At 43.9% G+C, this 19,691-nt stretch overlaps 1 protein-coding gene across 2 annotated transcripts in view; it reads right to left on the bottom strand.

The window, feature by feature from the left end:
* The window catches only part of ARFGEF1 (ADP ribosylation factor guanine nucleotide exchange factor 1), a 146,822-nt gene that overhangs the window by 76,127 nt on the left and 51,004 nt on the right, over positions 1-19,691 (bottom strand). For both annotated transcript variants that reach the window (XM_059724005.1, XM_006261995.4), the window contains exons 3-5: positions 17,061-17,217; positions 15,966-16,112; positions 2,767-2,946 (exon numbers count right to left, since the gene is read on the bottom strand). In XM_059724005.1, coding sequence (XP_059579988.1) covers positions 2,767-2,946; positions 15,966-16,112; positions 17,061-17,217 — 484 coding nt within the window. The remainder of the gene's footprint in view (positions 1-2,766; positions 2,947-15,965; positions 16,113-17,060; positions 17,218-19,691) is intronic.

Below are 19,691 nucleotides of genomic sequence, written 5' to 3'. Positions count from 1 at the left end.
CTTTCTATCCACTAAAACCAGAAAACAGTGCTATCTTGATTACTGCTAGTGACTGAATTTAATAAGCATAGAAGTACAGGCCTAGGTTTAAGCACTGGGTGGCTCCATCCCCTACAGTGAGGAACATATAGCAGGAAGGAGAATATGCAAAATAAAACATATGCACCCACCAAAGTGACCACTGGATATTAAGTAGTTCCTGTTCTGAGGTCAGTAAGTAAACAAATAACACCTACATCCACTGTCTAGTTTGAAACTCTTTGCTAATATCTATGAAATGACAGAAAACACCACCACTGCTTCATGAAATAGCTATAAAGGTGATAAAAGATAATTTTTTTGTGATTTCTTAGTTGGTCTAATAAAAGGTATCATCTCTGAACCAAGAGTTCTACAGTTTTGCAGCTATAAAAGGTGAAGTACTTTTGATCTGGCTCCTCTGACCCTCAGGGCAGTAATACCAAACATTAACTTTTTTGTTACTAACTCTTATCAGCAGCAACAACCCAAGGCCTGGGCACATATGCAGCTCACCCAAGTCTTCTGTAGATATCCATTATACATAAAAAATGCTAAAAGATATTTTCAGCACAAAAGGCACCAATTCACACATTTGGAAGGACCGGAATTAAAATTGCTAATGCAGTGAATGAAACCCTACTTCAGCTTCAGGGTATGTGCTTCCCGGGGGGGGGGGGGGGGGGGGGGGGGGGGGCAGGCAGAGCTTTCCTCCTACCCCCACCAGAGCCAGCACTCTGCACCACTGCTGCTTCTCCCAACCCCCCTCTTTCCAGCTGTGTTGTAAGCACAGCTTCCAGCTAGAAAGAAGCAGCACCAGGGGGAGGGATATGGCAGACAGCAATGTGTAAGCAGCTTCCAGTTCCCTGGCCCTGCCAGCTGGGAGCTGAGCTTGCATTGCCACTGCTTCTCCCAGACTCCCTGCTCCCTAGCTAGGATGGGAGTATAGTTTCCAGCAGAGAACAGGAGAGGAGAACAGTACTGGGGATAGGAAAATGGAAGCTGCTTCCACTTCTGCCTACCTCTACCTTCCCCATCCCATCCCACCCCACCCTACCTCATCCCCAGCCCAGCCCAGCCCCCTCCAGCTAGAAGCACCTTGAAGAAGGGAGAGGGGGAAGGGGTTGTGAGGAACAGTAGTGGTGCAGGCACAGCTAGCTTCCAGCTCCCTGCATACCCTCAATACTTCACAGGCAGGATCTGAGCCATAATGTTGCTAACCCTCCTGTAGAATGTACCCTCTTACTTCTGTGTCCTTTTCTGCAGTCCTCTCTCTTCTGCCCTCACTCCTCCTACAGACTATTAATCTATTTCCAGCTTCCCACTTCTAGGCTTTCTGTCAGAGTTCACGTTTTACCCAAGACTATGCTCCATCTCCATTTGCCCTCTCCTTGTCAAACATTGCTCCTATTCTGCCTGCTAGCCAACACATCCCCTTTCCTAGCTTGCCCCAGTCCCTGGAATCTTGCCCAGCCTGTTTTCAATAGTTTTCAGCACTCCTTCCCAAGACAGAGGTTTGAAGTACAGGTTTTCCTCGCCTTACGCAGGTTCTGTATGTGTGAATTCATTCTTATGCGATGACCCTTTTTATACCAAAAATTCGTTATATGCAAGGTAAATTCATTCTTATGCGATTGGTGTGGTGGAAGCCCACCACTCAGGGCAGCTGGTGCCTATGCTTCTGCAGCTGCCCTGGAAGTGGTGTGATGTCATGTGCGTCCCGCTGCCAGGTGGGCAGGTGGCATGGCGCAGCCCAGGGGTGCCACTCCCAGGACAGCTGCAGCTGGGCGCAAAGTGCAGAGCACAGCAGCAGCAGCCTGTCTGCTGTTGGTAAACACCAAAATTGTCTTGTAAAAAACTGGTAGAAATGGGTCTGGGGGTCAGGACAGTCGAGGTCTTGGAATGTATCCCTATTTGTTACACTGTGAAGTGGGTTCCCTTTATGTGAATTCAAGTTATGCACCATTTTCCAGGAATGCATGTACAGCATGAAGGGAAGGAAAGCTGTACAGACTTCAAAACCATGGTCTGTGACAGACCATGTGCATAGACTTCATGGTCTGTGATTTCCTGCACTGCAAACCCCAAAAATAGATGTTCAGCATGGACTGAGTTTCCCTAAGATTGGATGAGTAATATTTCTGCAGCAGTTTTTAAAAGATCATCTAATTCATATACTAAAGCAGGGCTGTGCAACTAGAGGCTCACAAGCTAAGGTTGGAGCCCCTGGGCGCCTGCCTGCCACGCCCTTCACTGTTACGGTTGCAACAGCAGCCAGAATCTCCAGACTCCACCTCCTTTCTCTGGCTTTTGCTGCCTCCCCCTGTGGGCAGGGCAGGGTGATGCAGTAGTGTGGTGTGGCCCAGGGAGCAGAGGATGAGCCTGGGACTATGGGCATGATGCAGTGGGATGCGGGGGCAGAGATGGAGAGGAGGGAAGGACACCTGCCCATTGTACAGTAGGTGGGGAACTCTCATACATATGCCTGAGGGCTTATGGCTTGCCCTGGTGTGGCCCTGCTGATATGGCCCAGGGGAAATTCAACCCCTGACTGCTTAGAAGCTAGACAGCCTTGTACTAAAGCATGCAAAAAACAAAGCTTATTTTAAATAGTTATTTCATCATCAGGTGAAAAGAGAGTCAGATTCCAAATGCTATGCAAGACAGTAATGCTAATGACTAAACAAGAATAAACTGAAAAATTACTTCAGATCTTCTTTTATACATATGCAGTACTAAGATACTCACAGCTTGGTTTTCCATACGTGCAAATATAACATTCAACATTTGTGTGAGGGTGGCCTTGGCTGTAGTCTGATTTATGAGATTTTTGCTTGCTAGATAAATATTGTAACATGTTCTTACAGCCTGTAGAACTGTTCCTTCATGAATTTCTATGTGTTGAGATGTTACTGCAGTGAGTAAAGCCTAGAGAGAGAGAAAAATATTATGTTAGAAACATCTTTTCTTTCTTAAAAGCAGAAGTAACACATTATTTAAACATTATGTATTGCATGCCATGCACAGAGCTATACATCATAAGCTTTCAGCTTTCATCTTTTACACCTTTATTGTTTACTTTGACTTTTCTCTGGTACTCACCAGTTTTTGAGCACCTCCTAGTCATTAAAACATTTATGAAGACTATTTTATGAGTTACAGAATTTTTCTATAATTATTCTACAAGTGAAAAACTACAGCAGAGATTGAGAGCAAAATTCATAAAGATATTTAGACACGAGATGCTGAACATTCCCTTCACCTAAAAGTTAGGTACCTGGTTCTGAGAGCAAAATTCACTAATTAAGTGCCTATACTTCTCTATATTTTAAAAAGGGGAAAACATTGGCACCAAGAATTGATTCTCAACACTCAGCAGCCTGACTAACGGGACACCTAAGCAACCTATAAAACACTGACAAGAGATGCATGTCTGGAGTCCTGCACTCTCCCAGATAGAGTTACAGGGAAGTGAGTGATTGGGTGTGTCCCACAAGGTAGAGGAGACAGTGACGCAGTGGGGACCTGATTAAAAAAAGGACACACACACACACCCCTATAACTTGTTTCTATTTTGTGTTGATAAATAATAACTTATTTTCTTTCCTTTGTACAGAGGTAGAGAACTTGATGCATTCAAAGTATATTTCCTCATTAAAGTTACCTTATAAAATTTCAAACAGGAACATTAAAATCGGGAAATTTTTCCCTAACACCTTTATTTGCTTAATGGAACACTGTACAAATTATGTATGACCATGTAAAAAGGAAGAACTGAAATTTTTAGACAGAGCTATAAAGACTTTCACAGGGCATTTTGATGTTACAGTGCATACAATAAACATACACAAAAGGCTCCTAACTTCAGGAAGCATCCCTGTTCCCTGCCCATCTTCAAATATTAAAGCAGATTTTAGTTTTCTTCCTGAAGCCAGGAACTTATCTAAAGTTGGGAACATAAGGCCTGAGTTGTAGTTATAATCCCAATTACTACTGTCATTTCTGCTATAGTTGCAAAGCCCTTTCAGCACAAAGTTCTACTGCAGGTACTCTAAAATCCACATACTTAAATCAGATTGCTTTGTAATGTGCTATGATTATGATTTATGCTGTAATTGCAGGAATATGGGATAGGGCTAGGCGTCTAAAATTGGGTCATTTAAGCATGTGTTCATAAGGCACGGCCTCTACCCCAAATATCATTTCATAAGGTTCACAGAACCTATCAACTATGTTTTCTGCACAGATCTCAGGTTCAAACCATGACTGATCATTCCTTCAGTATTAGTTAGATACTTATCCCAGCTAATGCACAGCAATAACTTGCCACTTTGGAAAAGCAATATTGAAACGCATTATTAAAAACAGAAGAATGCTATCTGAATAGTCATGTACCAAAGACCTCCATGCAAAAAGGATTATGATATGAATATCCAGCTAGCCATGACAGCTTTCAGTCAGGCAGTTTTCACATTATCTAAAGTGACTCAAGGGTTTATATTGTGGCCACTGAACTTGAACTACACCAAGACAAAAGAGGTTCAAACATGACTCCTGGAAGATCTCTGTGAAAGACTGGAAGCAATTTTACTATAATAGGTCTCTAGTGCAGAGAAGAAAGTATTTTTGGGAAACACGAGCACAGAAAATATTGAAGGTGAAAGCTAATTTAGAATGAAATAATGAAATCCACGTGTATAATTTAAGAGAGGCTTAGGGCTGTAGTAAGGGATTGGGAATGATGAAAACCTCTTCTGGAATGGATCACGAGGGAGCAATAGGATCTGAATGAAGAGTGGAGGAAGTGGGACATAAAATTCAGTAGCAAGGGAACAAGGACGATTAGAGGGAAGAAGGCTGTCAGTATTATAATTTTGTCCATTCATTGGATCTGCAGTGACGCTGTCCCAGTAGGAAAAGTTTTGAAACTCTTTTCCTTCCTCACTGAGCTGAGATCTGGGGTATACCTCAAACTGAAGAAAGCTGAAAAGCCTCTGGACCTTAGAACAAAGAAGATTAAGTTGCATACTACCCATGTGGGTGAGGTGGATGGGTGAAAAAAAAAATAGAAGCAGGTGAAAAGCAAGGGGGGCAACAGGATGGCTGGATAGAACTGGCTAAAGTGAAAGGTCACACTGAGTCAGGGGACTGGCTTGGTTCACAACAGGGGTGTCAAAGGTATGGCTTGCAGGCCAGACAAAATTCACAGTCTTATCGTCTGGCTTCCAGTGCTGCCTGTGGGTCTTGGACTGGTACCAAGAGCCATACACACTACATGCTGGTCCTGGTTCTGCGTGCCACATGCAGCGCATAGGGCTGGTCTAGGACATGCACTACATGTGGTCATGGTGGCCAGGCCTGACCTGCTGGATCCGGAGCCAGTCTGGATCAGGCCTACAAAATCCAGAATGCAGTGCTGGTCTGGCTCTGGCACTATATGCAGCACAGGGCCAGCACATATGCAAATGCAGCCAGCCAGCTCATACGCTGCACGGACAGCCAGTCTGGGGGACATGCTGGCTCTGGCTCTAGCATGTAGAACTGGTCTATGGGCTCAATTCAGCCCATGGACTGGCCTACACTCCTCATCCAGCTGGCAGGGCTGGATGGGTTTGATACCTTTGGTTTACAAGCTACCTAGGTAACCAAGAAAACAGGCAATCCTCCAGTCAGCTGTCTGCAATGTGTGTAAAGGATACCAAATATCAAGGAACACATTAGTGTATGCTTCCAATATACCTGTACCCCACACATGCATTCTTTTTTATTTACAGTCTATATACCTCATTCAGGAAATGGAACACGTGACAGAGTTTAATGCCTTGCAAAGGAAATACTGATGTTTCAATTTGCTTTAAAAAAAAAAAAAAAAAAAAGAGGTACCAATATGTTCTACATTCAAATATTTACCTTACTCTGCAAGGAGGAAAGTCCCCCCAACATACACACTTGTAGAATTTTACAACCTTTCTGCTCTTGACCACATGACTTAAAATAACCATGGTTTCCCTTTACCCTAAATGAGACCAATCTAATTATCTCTCAGGACTAACAACCCTCATGGCAACACAACTTCAGTGCACTGCTAGTGACATAAGTCACAAGATTCAGTGCTAAAATGAGGCCTACTGGATCTCTTAAAACACCTATATACTTCTCCCTCCTCCAGCATGGTGGGGAAATTACAAAGATCTCACACCACAATGCAGTAATGCCATGTTCATCAAAAAGCTGCAGCTCTCTTTAAATCATGATCACAGCTACAATCTACACTTAATACAGTAAGTGTAGCTGAAATGCAAGAAAAATTCCAAGTGACTACTGCCAGTCCTAAGGGGCAAAGTAAAAAGGTAGCATGCTTGTGAACCTTAAATTGTTATTTTTGGTTTTCAAATGTATTCTAGCATCACTCAATATTTTGGGAAGGCGAAACAACACAGGACTTCTTTAACACAGTATTAAAGTTAGTCACAGAATTAAACTGTAAAAACATTGGCTACAAGTTAAATTTCCACCATCACAGAACAATAGAAAATTAGGGCTGGAAGGTACTTCAGGAGGTCATCCAGTCCAACCACCTACTCAAAGCGGAACCATCCACAACACAATTCCACACAAGGCTTTGTCTAGACAGGTCCTAAAAACCTCCAAGGATGGAGATTCCACAGCCTCTCTGGGTAACCTGTTCCAGTGCCTAGTTAGAATGTGGTTTTTCCTAATAATCAAACCTAAACTTCCCTTGCTGCAACTTGAGAGTATTGCTTCTTGTTCTATCATCTACCACCACAGAGAACAGTCTAACTCTATCCTCTTTGGAACCACCTTTCCAAGTTGAAGGCTGCTATTAAATCCTTCCTCAGCCTTCCCTTCTCTAGACTAAGCAAGCCCAGTTCCCTCAGCCTCTCCTCAAAAATCATGTGCCCCAGCCCCCTAACTATTTTAATTGCCTCTGAGGAGCTCTCTCCAATTTGTGCACATCCTTTCCGTAGTAGGGAGCCCAAAACTGAACATAGTACTCCAGATGTGACCTCACCAGTGCCAAATAGAGAAGAATCACTTCCCAATTACTCCTACTATAGGTCTCATTCAGGTTATTGTCCACTGTAACCTCCAGGTCCTTTTTTGTAGAGCTACTGATTAGCCAGTCAGTCCCCAGCCTGTTCCTGGTGCATGGGACTGTTCCATCCAAAAGTGCAGGACTTCACACTTGTCCTTATTGAACCTCGTAAGAATTATTTTGGTCAAATCCTCCAATTAGTCTAGCTCTCTCTGTGCACATCTACGACACACAGCGTGCAGTAGACTAATTCTACTGTGCATTAGAATGTCACAGCGAAAGCCATGCTAATATGCTAAGGTGCAGTAAAATTAGTCTACTGTGCATTAGTGTCACTTAAAGGATGTGCACTGGTGCTATTGTGCAGTAGCCCCAATTACCACACTAAGTTTAGTGCACATTATTACTGGTATTAAATTTAATGCACAGTAATTAGAGCACATTAATGCACATGTAGACATGCTCTCTGAATCCTAGCCCTACCCTCCAGAGTATCTACTACTCCCCCCAGGTTGGTGTCATCTGCAAACTTGCTGAGGGTGCACTCCATGTCATCTTCCAGGCTGTTGATGAAGATGGTGAACAAAACTGGCTCCAGGACCACCCCTGGAGCACTCCACTTGATACTGGCTGCCAATTAGACATTGAGCCATTGATTGCTACCCCTAGAGCCTGACCATCCAGTCAGCTTTCTATCCATGTTACAGTCCATTCATCCAACCCATACTTCCTTAGCTTGTTTGCAAGAATGCTGTGGAAGACTGCAGCAAAAGCCTTACTAAAATCATGTCCCCTGTTGTCCCTGCATCCACAGAGCCAGTCAACTCATATAAAGGCAATCAGTTTAGTCAGGCATGACTTGCCCTCTGTAAATCCATGCTGACTGTTCCTGATCACCTTCTCCTCCAAGCAGAGCTGTCCCTTGCAGGGGGGTGGTATGCCCCAGGCCCCGTGCTTTGGGGTCCCCCGTGGACAGTACCGTACAAGCACGTGCCAAGGGCGCCACCACTCCACGTGCCGCTGGCTCCATGCACCGCTGGCTCGCCTTCCCCCTCTCCCTCCCCCCGCACAGTCCAATATGCCCTGGAGCCCCTAGGGTCAGCACTGTCTCTATGTGCTCAGAAATGGATCTTTTGAGGACCTGCTCTGTGATTTTTCTGGGATCTGAGGTGAGGCTGACTGGTCTGTAGTTCCCTAGATTCACCCTTTCTTAAAGATGGGCGCTATATTTGCCTTTTTCCAATCATCCAGGACCTCACCCAATTGCCATGAGTTTTCAAAAGATAATGGTCAGCAGCTCTGCAATTGCAACAGCCAACTCCCTCAGCACCCCTGGGTGCATTGTGTCCAGCCCCATGGACTTGTACATATTCAGCTTTTCTAAGTAATCCCTAACCTGTTCTTTTCACAGTGTTGGCTGCTCATCTACTCTCCAAAATGTGCTGCCAGGTGCAGCAGTCTAGGAGCTGACCTTGTCTGTAAAGGCTGAGGTAAAAAAGGCATTGAGTACTTCAAATTTTTCTACATCCTCCATCACTAGGTTGCCTCCCCCATTCAGTAAGGGATCTGCACTTTCCCTGATCTTGTTGCTGACATACTTGAAGAAACCCCTTACTAGAGGTAGGGGTTTAGATTGTAGCCGTGTTGGTCTAAGGACGTAGGCAGACAAGGTTCCTTGGGTGAATTTGATATCTTTTATTAGACCAACCCAAATGGTTGGAGAATAGTTATTAAGCAAGCTTTCAGGTTCAAAAACCCTTCGTCAGGCTGAAGCTTCCTTAGCCTGACGAAGGGTTTTTGAACCCGAAAGCTTGCTTAATAACTATTCTCCAACCATTTGGGTTGGTCTAATAAAAGATATCAAATTCACCCAAGGAACCTTGTCTTCTTACTAGAGGTGCACTGATACATTGGTCCATATTGTATCAGCACCAATCAAAGGAAAAAATTGACATTACCAGCAACGATCTTTTTTTGGCTGATGTGGCCAATAAAGGGGCTGATAAATGTCACGTGCATGCACGCTGCCAGGACTGCAGCCCAGCAGCTGGGGCAGGGTGGGGCACAGGACAGAGCTGCAGGCAGCTTGTCCAGGGGGGAATGTGAGAGTTGAGGGGGGGGAACGGCAGCTCCCGTTGCTGCGTGCACCTTGGGAGAGGCATTGAGGGCACATGCCCCTCAGATATCTGTGCAGAGTGAGAGCAGGCTGCCCACTACATGCTTGGGGCCAGGGCTGCCCTGGGCTCTTCCTGGAAGGGGGGCTACAGTGAATTTTGGGGTGGCTTTAGCTCCCCTCCCATAGCCCCTTCTCCTAGCACCACTGCCAGCTGCCTCAAGTGCAGTTCTGGCCTAGTCCACCTGCTGGGAAGAGGCTGACATAGCCCCCAACTCTGAGCAGGCAGCCTGCCCTCACCCCATGCACAGATCTGAGGGGCACATGCCTCCCGTACTTCACGCAGGGGTGTACACAGCTGCAGAAGCCACTCCCCCACCTGCTGAGCCATCCACAACTCTGTCCCATACCCTGCCCTGGCCATGCAGTGCCTGTCCCTGCCTTAGCCCCACTTCCTCCCTCACTGTGGGGGGCCTCAATCTGTCCCTCCCCCAACCCCTTCCCTCTCAACAGTCTTACCAGCTGGATGCCACTTTCCACGCTGCCGGGCTGCATTTTGGCAATTGGATCAATATTGGCCGATATGGCTGGTCAATTAGTTGGCCCCCCAAAAAATCTTTAATTGGTGCACCCCTACTTTTTACCCTTCGTGTCCCTTGATAGTTGCACCTCCAGTTGTACTTTGGCCTTCCTGATTTCATCCCTGCATGCCTGAGCTATACTCTTAAATTCCTCCTTAGTTGTTTGTCCAAATTTCCACTTCTTTAGCTTACTTTTTGTGTTTTAGCTCACCAAATAGATCCCTGCTAAGTCAAGCTGGTCTTCTGCCACACTTGCTCATCTTCCTGAGCATTGGGATGGTTTGTTTCTGCACCCTTGGCAAAACTTCTTTAAAAAGCAACCAGATCTCCTGGACTCCAAGACTGGCCTCCCAGAGGATCCTGGGGATCAGTTCTCTGAGCGAGTCAAAGTCTGCTTTTCAGAGGCTTGGGATCTTAAATGTATTGCTTTTCTTCCCTCCTTTCTTCAGAATCCTGAACTCAATCATCTTGTGGTCACACCTGCCTAAGGTGCCACACCCACTTCTGCATTCCCCACCAATTCGTCCGTTTGAGAGCAGCAGGCCAAGGAGAACATGGCCCCTACCTAAGCTCTCCAACACTTGCACCAGAAAGTTGTCCCCAACAGCCTACAGAAACTTCCCGGATTGCCTGTGCACTGCTGTATTGCACTCCCAGCAGATGTCAGAGTGACTGAAGTCCCCCATGAGAACCAGGACCTGTCATCAGGAAACTTCTGCTGTTTGAAGAAAGCCTCATTTACCTTCTAGTCTGGTGGCCTACTATAGTAGACAGCCACCATGGTGTCACCCTTGTTGCTCTCCCTCCTGACCCTAACCTAGCGACTTTCAACACGCCTGTCTCCGGTTTCACACAGGAGCTCTGAGCAATCATACAGCTTTTACATAAAGTGAAACTCCTCCTCTTCTCCCCTGCCTGCATTTTGAAATAAATTAAACAAATATTATCCAGGTGCAAGAGAGAAATTCTTTAGGTATCACTGAGAAGTAGGCAAATCTGCACAGCATACACCTTCATAATACGTATTGGTTTGGGATTTTTTGTTCCTAACAAACTTCTATACTGGCGTGATGCGATTTCTCTGCATCTCCCTTTTACCAAGGTGAGAGCACAGATTTCCTTCAAATAAGGTCTTCTAAAGCAGTGCTTCTCAAAATACCTGATGTGGCGGACCGGCAATCTTTTTTCCAGTGGGCCAGGGACCAGTGCCCAGTTCAGCCGGTGGCAGCAACTGCATGTAACAGTGCTACGCAAATGTGCAACGGGCTGTTTCTTTCTCTTTCCTCACCTCGCACGACGTGACGTCACCTGGAGTGTTGGAACATACGAACCATGGCACTATGACATATCAATGTTATGCTTCTGAAAAGATATTTCTTTCTTTCCTGGCAACTCGCTGCAGAACAGCGACTGGTGGCTCACGGACCAGCACTGGTCCGCGGACCACCACTTTGAGAAACACTGTTCTAAGGCTCCTCAGAACTGAAGGAAGCCTTCTCACACTCGCTAGCATTTTAAACTTCAGAGTAAAGAGCATGTCTCCTCTTTTGTACTATACAGTACTTTGTTTGAGACACAAAGGAGCAGCTGTATAATTTCCAGTTCTAGTTTACTAGAGAAGAATTGGGTATTATAAAAAGAAGTCTGATTTTTTTTTTTTAAATTAGATTCCAGTACAGCAGAGTTTATCTGATTCTTGTTCAGTTTTCAGGCGCAGAAGTCACAATGACTCAGAATAAGGGGTGGCGGGGGGGGGGGAAGATTAATAACACTCCAGATAGATTACCCAGGATTTAAATCAGGATCACAAGTAGAGAGTTTAACAAGATTCTTCACTGAGGAGGAGAAACAGTTGTTTGCCTTGCTTCACTTACAAGATGGATACACCACACTGCTCCTTGGTTCAACATTATGGCATAAGATTCCCCATTGGCCAGAGTCTAGGCAGTGAAGCAGTGCTGCTGGTTCCTTTTACTTTGTAGCTACATGACTGCTAGGTACATTCTCTCTACATCAGTGGTCTCCAACCTTTTTAAGCAGATCATTTTGAATTAAAATGCAGCCCAGGCTCTACCCTCCCTCCTCTCACCCAGCAGGTCAGTCTGAGGGGCCAGGAACAGGGTGGGGCAGATTGAGGCTCCCACTGTGAGGAAGAAGTGGGGCCCTGGCTGGGCCAGGTGGTGGGAGGATCCGAGCCCATGTGGCTCATCCAGGCATGCATGCTGGGTGGGGAGGGGGGCGCGGCAGCACCACCACTGCACACACCCTGGCAAAGGACCAGGGGGCACATGCCCCCTCAATCTGTGTGTGGGGCAGAGGTGGCTGCCACTGTGTGCTGGGCTTTGTACCCCAAGCCCTACTATAGCTGCCCCAGGATTGGTGTAATGCCATGTGTGTCTTGCTGCAGGGCTGAGCTGAGCCCCCTGCCTGCCTGGTGGCAGGCTCCAATCCTCCCACCACTAGGCCCAGCCAGGGCCCCACTCACTTAGCAGCAGGGGACATGGCAGGGGATCATCCCACTCCTCTGGCCCGGCCCTGGCACAGGAGGTGTGGCTCAGCCCAACAGTAGGACGCACACGGCATCGCACCACTCCGGAAGCAGCTGCAGCTCTGCATCTCGTGCGGGTACTCAGCTCCCCCAGACTGAGAGAAACTGTCAGAGACTCCACGATCCAGACTGGTTGGTGACCTCTGCTCTATATACACCCAAGTAATTTCATTTGCAAGCAGAAATTCAACTATCATCTCTAGGTAGATTCCTCTTAGATCATTTCTCTAAATTCAGATGTGCTGCCTGAACTAAGATTATGACTCATACAGGCAGTTCTCAGACTTATGAAACAATTGGTTCCTGAAAACCCCGTCTTAAGTCAAAACATTGTAACTCGGAACCAATTTTCTCATAAGAAACAATGTTATAAATGGGGGATTGGTTCCTGAACCAAGGCCCAATACCCTATTTTCACCAAAAATACCCCAGAATTTTGTACTTGATCAATTATAGATAAGTAATATAGCTGCATTAATGTATTCATATTGTAAATAGCAATCATATTGATTTGGAAGGACTACTTTGAGGTGACTGCTGGACTTTCTGAAGGGATCTTGGTTGGACTTTTTGAAGGGTTCTTGGCTGGAGTCTTCTCAGGAGTCTTGGCTGTAGGTTTTTCTGGAGTCTTGGCTGCTTTCTTAAAGAAAGTGTCCAAGGAAGTTTGGACAGATATTCTCCAGGGAGATGAGCAACGCAGCCAACTTATTCGCTGGAGTGGCGTTGCACTGGATCAAGCATTGTAAAGTCGAAACTGACGTCAAAGTTGAAACAAGGCATCAATTTGTAAGTGCTGTAAGTGCAAAACGTTTTTAACTCAAAATGTTGTAAGTTAATGACTGCCTGTATTTGTGGATATCTAGCTGTTAACTTAAAGAGCTGGGAAAAAAAAGATAAAAAAAAGATCGAAAAAATACCTCCAGATTGTACATCCTACTTCTTACATCTCCCTTTGAATACTACGGATAATACTGCCATCTTGCCTGTCCATCCTTAATTTGGATTTCCCTTTGATTCATCCCACATAAGTTATGTCTGGAATCTTAGATTTTGGAAATAATTTAAGTGTTTACTGAACCTCTACAGACAAATTGTTGTACAGGCTCTACTGTCATGTCTCAATTATTACAAGAGCTTTTTTTCTTCACTTGTCACAGGCAATTGTGCCCAGCTCCTACTCACTCAGAATGCTGCTGCAAAAACTGTTTTCCTAGTATCACTACCTCCTTGTATCGCTCACTTGACTTTGTTTTATCATGTCAAACGAGGCACTTGCCTTCAATTTCCACTTATCTACCCCTACATCTAAGGCCAAGATGCCAGCCTCCCCAAGTCACTTTTTATTATTTCAAACATACTTCCATTGTCCTTTATATGCTTGAACAAAAAAAAACTCTACACAAACTGCACAAAGTTACCTCATTACCCGTCTTTAAACTTTTCTTTACCCCAATGCCAACAAAAACAAAAAAATCCATGACAAGGATTAAGCAGTCTAACCTGCAGCCTATCATGCTAACCCAATATTAAATGTTCTCTTGTCCTATCTGATGTCTCTTGTCAGAAAGGTTATAAGCTATTTAAGTCACAAATTGGCCTTTTCTTGAGTTTGTACAGTACTTAGCTCTGTATCTAGGACTTCCAGCTGCTATTTAGTTGTTACTAAAACAATGCATTTTTTGTTTTAGAGATTATGCAAAGATAGAACTGAAGAGAGAAAAAGAGTGTAGAAGTCTTCAGGGATCAGTTCCTAATTTCGTTGTTTTATATTTACTTATGAACTCCACACCAATTTCCTTTTAGGCTCTTCTAACATTTACTTTCACACGTTAAATAAATTTCCTATTATCAAATACTAGTAAATTGCTTGTCAAGAATGACTTGGGGGGGGAAGGTGGAGGAGAAGAACAGGCAGCTTGCTAACCCTAACCTCACTGCCACCCTCACAGGAGCAGGAAGGGAAGCAGCAGGGGCAGGCGGAGAAGGGCCTCCCTCCCCCGGTCAGCATTGCTGACCTTGCCCCCACTCCATCCCTGCCATCACAGCAGCGCTCCACCGCCTTTAAGGAGCAGGGCCAGGGAGGGAGGAAGGCGGGGGGGAAGAGCCACTCTAATTAAAGTGCTGCCATGTCTCCTGTATCAGCATCCCTATGCTTAGAAATGGCACTAAATATATTAAATATTGGCTATAGAATTGATATCGGCTGACATGGCTGTTTAATAATTGGCTATTGGTATCGGCCAAGAAAATCTTAAAACACAAAACAACAACAACAACAGTGCACCCCCCTACTACCCAATACACAAAACAACACACCCAGCAGAGATGAAAAATATCACATCAACCTATACATCTATTTTTTGTCCAGTTCCAACTCTCTTCTTTAGATTCTGATAAAGGTGGGGGTTTTTGGAGGGAGAAGAGACGGAGCGAGACGGTGGGGGAGGAGGGGGTACGTGTGAATATGTGTATGCGTGCCTGCCTATGTGATGAATGTCTCAGATAAATCTTGAATTCCTCCTTACCCCTAGTAAAACAAGCCTGATGCGTAGGTAACTGATAAACACTCACTGAAGGAGAAAGAAAAATCCAGAACAAAAAGGGAACAGCTTCATACTACCATATGAAGAATGTCAACAGGTTCCAATTACTAAAAAAAATTAAACTAATAATCCAAGTTAAAAGTAGCAATAGAAAATCATCATGTTTTTATCCAAGGAGAATAGAGAACCTTAAACAGTCCAACCAGAGAAGTCTAAAAAAAACCCAAAAACCAACCCCCCCCCCCCCCCCCCAAAAAAAAAAAACAACCCAAAAAACCAAGGTAGAAATTACTGAAAGGGAACAGGGGGGAAAAAAAAAGCTCTCTCCCTTATGGCAGAATGAGCTGTTCTGACCCTGTAAGCAATGTCAACACTAGCAGATACTTATGCATGAAACAACTATTAGTTAACTTCTATACAATACATTACTTATTCTTTTGTCCCCTTAGTTACTGTTCTTAAAAAACAACATATCAAGCCTATTATCAAAGCAACATGTTATGATGACCTCTTTCAATACCACTATCAGTAGTATCTTTTGGAATATTACTGTGATGAGAAAAAAAACTGAGACCCCCTGAAAACCTCTCTTTATGGAAAGTGCATTGAAGGCTCATATCAGCCTTGAAAAGAAAAAAAAAACCAAGATCTCCTGCAAGCACAGGTCAATGACATAACAGGCCAAAACTACCACAGTAAGAACTGGTCGCTAACCTTAATGATAATTATGCATATTTATATCTGATTAATCCTTAATTATAAAAAGACCCCATTGGGAGCAAGTGCCATGTCACTTGAAACAATTCCTTCATAGAATTAGAAAGCTCTGCTGACAGACTGAGTGAAATTCCACCCAGATTTCTGCGTACAAGGCTTTTCACATCATAATTATGACTCCTCTCAGGAGACAGTGGGTGAGAAAGGGAAAACAGACAGACTTTCAGCATGCTACGAATAGAAACACCTTAGAAAAGAGAACTTGGCTGGTATGTAAAGAAGGTAAAAAACTAACATGCTCTTTCCAAATAAATGTTTTCAATCTTCAAGAGCACACACAATTTCTAGTCATTATATATTCATTTGAAGCTGTTTGATCACAGATTACCTTTATTATTTGTAGCTGAACCCCTTCATCTGTTTGAGGACCTTGAAAACAGCCACATATTGTCTCAATAATTCTATCAATTAATTTTTTGCCTGGAGCTGTACTGTCTGGAGCATTTCCAGTCAAGTGCCCATATGCTATAAGTTTCTGGAGGAAAAAGAAAAAAAGTGATAAATAAAGCAAGCTTAAAAACCAAAAGCACATAGCTGAATATATAGAATCCGTTATGGCACAACTGCGATTAGACAGGATAATGAGACCACTACAACACATCTAAAATCCCACTAAATTTCATTTTAAGGGCCTTTAGGAGTACAATTTTTATCAAACTGCACCACCTACCATGAAGTTCAATTCAAATAAAAACAGTTCACAAAATTTTAAGCAGGAGTCTGAGAGCGACTCAGATATACAGATAGTTACCATTTTACATATGGTATATGAAAAAAAAAAACTTCACAAAAAAGTTTACTTTTAAAAATATAGAGTAGATAAGCAGCCAAGCCAGTCAACTGGCAAGATATGGATGTGCCTATGGACGTAAGTAAGTACATGCACTGGGTTCAGAGTTCATAGTCCTTTCTCCTGGGTGGCCCGATTACAGAAAAAAATTCTGCCATTGTTCTGAAAATACATTACAGGACCAAATTTAATCTGCATTGCATGCTGGAAAGAATTGGGGGCAGGGGGGTGGGGAACAGAACAAAAAACACTTCATTTTTTGGGACTATAAGCCTCAAACTTTAAATATTTTAGTCTGCTTAGAGTATAAAACTAAGTTTCTCTGGTAGTCTTAAACTAACTCTGTAATACGTTTAGGCTTCTATATATGCACATTAATATACAAGGTTGAAGACTGGGACTAATGTTATTGTTAGTGTAGAATTAACTAGTTTTAGTTCTCAATTATATACTTGCATACCCTTTCCTCTCGTCTCTGATGAATCATATTCAATTTGATTTGGGGAACCATGGGATATACAGTAGTGGGAAGAGATAAAAAAAAAATTCTGCCTTATTTATATTTACCTGTCCCTACCCCTCCAAACCAAACAAGGTTTTATTGTACAGTTAGAAGTTTAATTCCATACAAACCTGTAAACAATCGAGAGATGTACTAACAATCCTGGGGCACTTAGACTGGCATGCCAATTCGAACGGCAAGAAGTACTTGTCCGCTTCAATAAAGCTTGTCTTTGATTTCACAGGTGGAAGAGTGCTTGATCCAGGCTTTGCTTCTCCATGAGGGGGACTAAAGAGAATAATTTGACTATTAGACTGTTTTAAGTGTCCAGATAGAAGATTTCTTTATCACAATATTCGTTTTCTTGTGATTTTACTACTGCCAGAATCACAACAAGAAAGTAACTTTCCAAAAGCAGTTATAACTTTATTAATGATTTCAACATATGTAGAGATCAGTTTGACCTGGAAAGGGTATTTTTGTTTTTTGCATCAGGCATGTTAACTGACTGCAACAGTAAATCTCCAGTTGCTCTTGCTGGCTTGGAGATAAATGTGTTTCTTCCGAATGCAAATAGAGCATACCAAATTGGGGGACCGGGGGGGGGGGGGGGGGGGGGGGGAGGAAGGAAGGACTCTGCACCATCTAGTAACCCTCTTTCAACCTGCTTGGCAGGCCTGCCCTCTGGAGTGGGTATCAGAATCTTTTTCCACCTCTGGTAGGACTCTGAAAGGTACAGATGGTCTGCCAAATGACAGACTGCATGTCTAGCTCAGATCTCAGGCACAATCAAACCACACTGGAAAGAAAAAGAAGTGTGGATAACTCAAAATGGAAAAAAATCCCAGTGAACCTCTCTGCACAGCATGGTAGGCATGTGTCACAGAAGTGGGACCTCAGAAAATGAAGGATATGCTCAGGATTACTTGCTGTAAAAGTCTTGAAACCTCTACTACTTGAAGTGTAGTAGTTGCCTTAAAAAGCAAGCTGAATAATCAAAAAGATGCTCCACTCCTCTCTAGATATGATCTTCAGCTAGGCTCGACTAGCATGTCTTCACACTTTCTACGCACATCTCCTAGGCTAAGTACAGACAGTCAAAAAGCCCATGGCTGAATCAATTCAATCTTCACAGGTTGGTTCAATCTATACACAGTTTACACTAATAAGCAAGTGAACAGACAATCGCTTTTGTTTCTGGAAATGCAGCCACATGCCTGCAGTGGCCCAGGTCAGAAGCTGGAAGGCACTAGAGCATGCTTCCCTGCCTGGCCAAGACAGTGTGGGCCAAGGCCAGCCAACATGGGCCAAGGCCAGTCAGCCCACCCTGCGAGGGGGGTTTGCAGGGAAGGTACAAAGCATCCTGGGATGCTGGGGGACTGAGAGTTAAAACTTGAATCCCAAGGGGATCTGGGACAAGTTCAATAAATGGATTTAACCTAAATCAGTTAAGTCTGATACTACATCCATACAGGTTTGTTTTAAACTGGTTTTGGCCATTTTGAAAGTGGTTTATGTGGGCTGAACTTCTGTTGCGTTACAGATTTGAACCAGTTTCCAATTATTTATATAGGTTTATGAGTAATTTCTGTCCCTACCCCTAGTGGGAAGGAAGAGCTTGCTTCAATGCATGCCTTTAGCATTTGAATGGGACCCAGCCCCCAGAATGCCTTTGTTCCTGCTGATATCTAGGAAGCTTCAGGGTTCATAGTTAGCTAACAACAAAAACGAATGGAGGTTGCCATGAATGAGGGCTGAAGCTGGCCATAAGGACAACTGATACAGACCAAACAGTTTATAATGGATTTTGGAAACTAGTTACAGCATAAAATTTTGTTTTTCAGCACTGCTCCTGGGAAGAACACAGCATCTTTCATTCACTACAGCAGTGGTTCTCAACCTTTTCAGGATCATGGGACCCCCACCTCCACTTTTTTTTGAATGTAGCAGCACACCCATCAGAACCATGGTTTGCGCTGCATCAGTGCTTCTCAGTCAAGTTCTGTTACCTTCAAATGAAACTGCCCCTTCATGCCTGTTCCAAATCCAGCTTGGGAAGGGCAGTGCCACATGCATACGTTCCTCCTGCATCAGGGCTCTCCAATCAGCCTAAAGCACACAGGAGTTGCTTCATGCTGTACAACTCTACCTGTTCAGCACCTCCTACACTCCCTTTAGAAACAGAAGCAGATGGGATGTTTCCACCCATACCTGTTTCCAGGAGGAGTACAGGGGACACCAGATCAGGAACCATGAAGAAGATTTATTGACTTGTTTAGGTTGATGAGAGCGCCTTAATTCAAGGGGACCATGTTGGGCAGTTTTGCCTGGCCACTCTTACTGCAGTATCCCAGTTGAGAACCACTGTAGCAGGTTCTTCCAACAGACAAAAACTTACTTTCAATGCAGCCTAGAATAGCTAAGGAGAAGGGCAAACTTTCCTTGCCCCTGGTTTCCCTAAATTGGTTTTAGGATGAGATCTGACCCAGCAGTGGATTAGTGCGATAGAAATACCTCAAAGTGAAAAAGTTAAAAGGATAATCATACTTGCTAAATATAGAATTTTAAAATGAAGAAAAAAAAGATTCATCTGACCTAGCACTCTGAAATACTGTATTTACCTGCATACAAGACAACTCTGAATTTAAGATGATTCCTCAGTAGTTAGGACTCTATACATGGCAAACTTATACATTTGTAATAATTTTTCATGTATTGAATCTAGTTATTGGAAATAGATTCTGTCCTCACCACCACTAAAT

Source organism: Alligator mississippiensis, chromosome 3 (genome assembly GCF_030867095.1).
Source record: "Alligator mississippiensis isolate rAllMis1 chromosome 3, rAllMis1, whole genome shotgun sequence".
Lineage (NCBI taxonomy): Eukaryota > Metazoa > Chordata > Crocodylia > Alligatoridae > Alligator > Alligator mississippiensis.
Note: the sequence above shows the minus strand (reverse complement) of the source record. Positions and strands in the feature narration are given on the sequence as shown.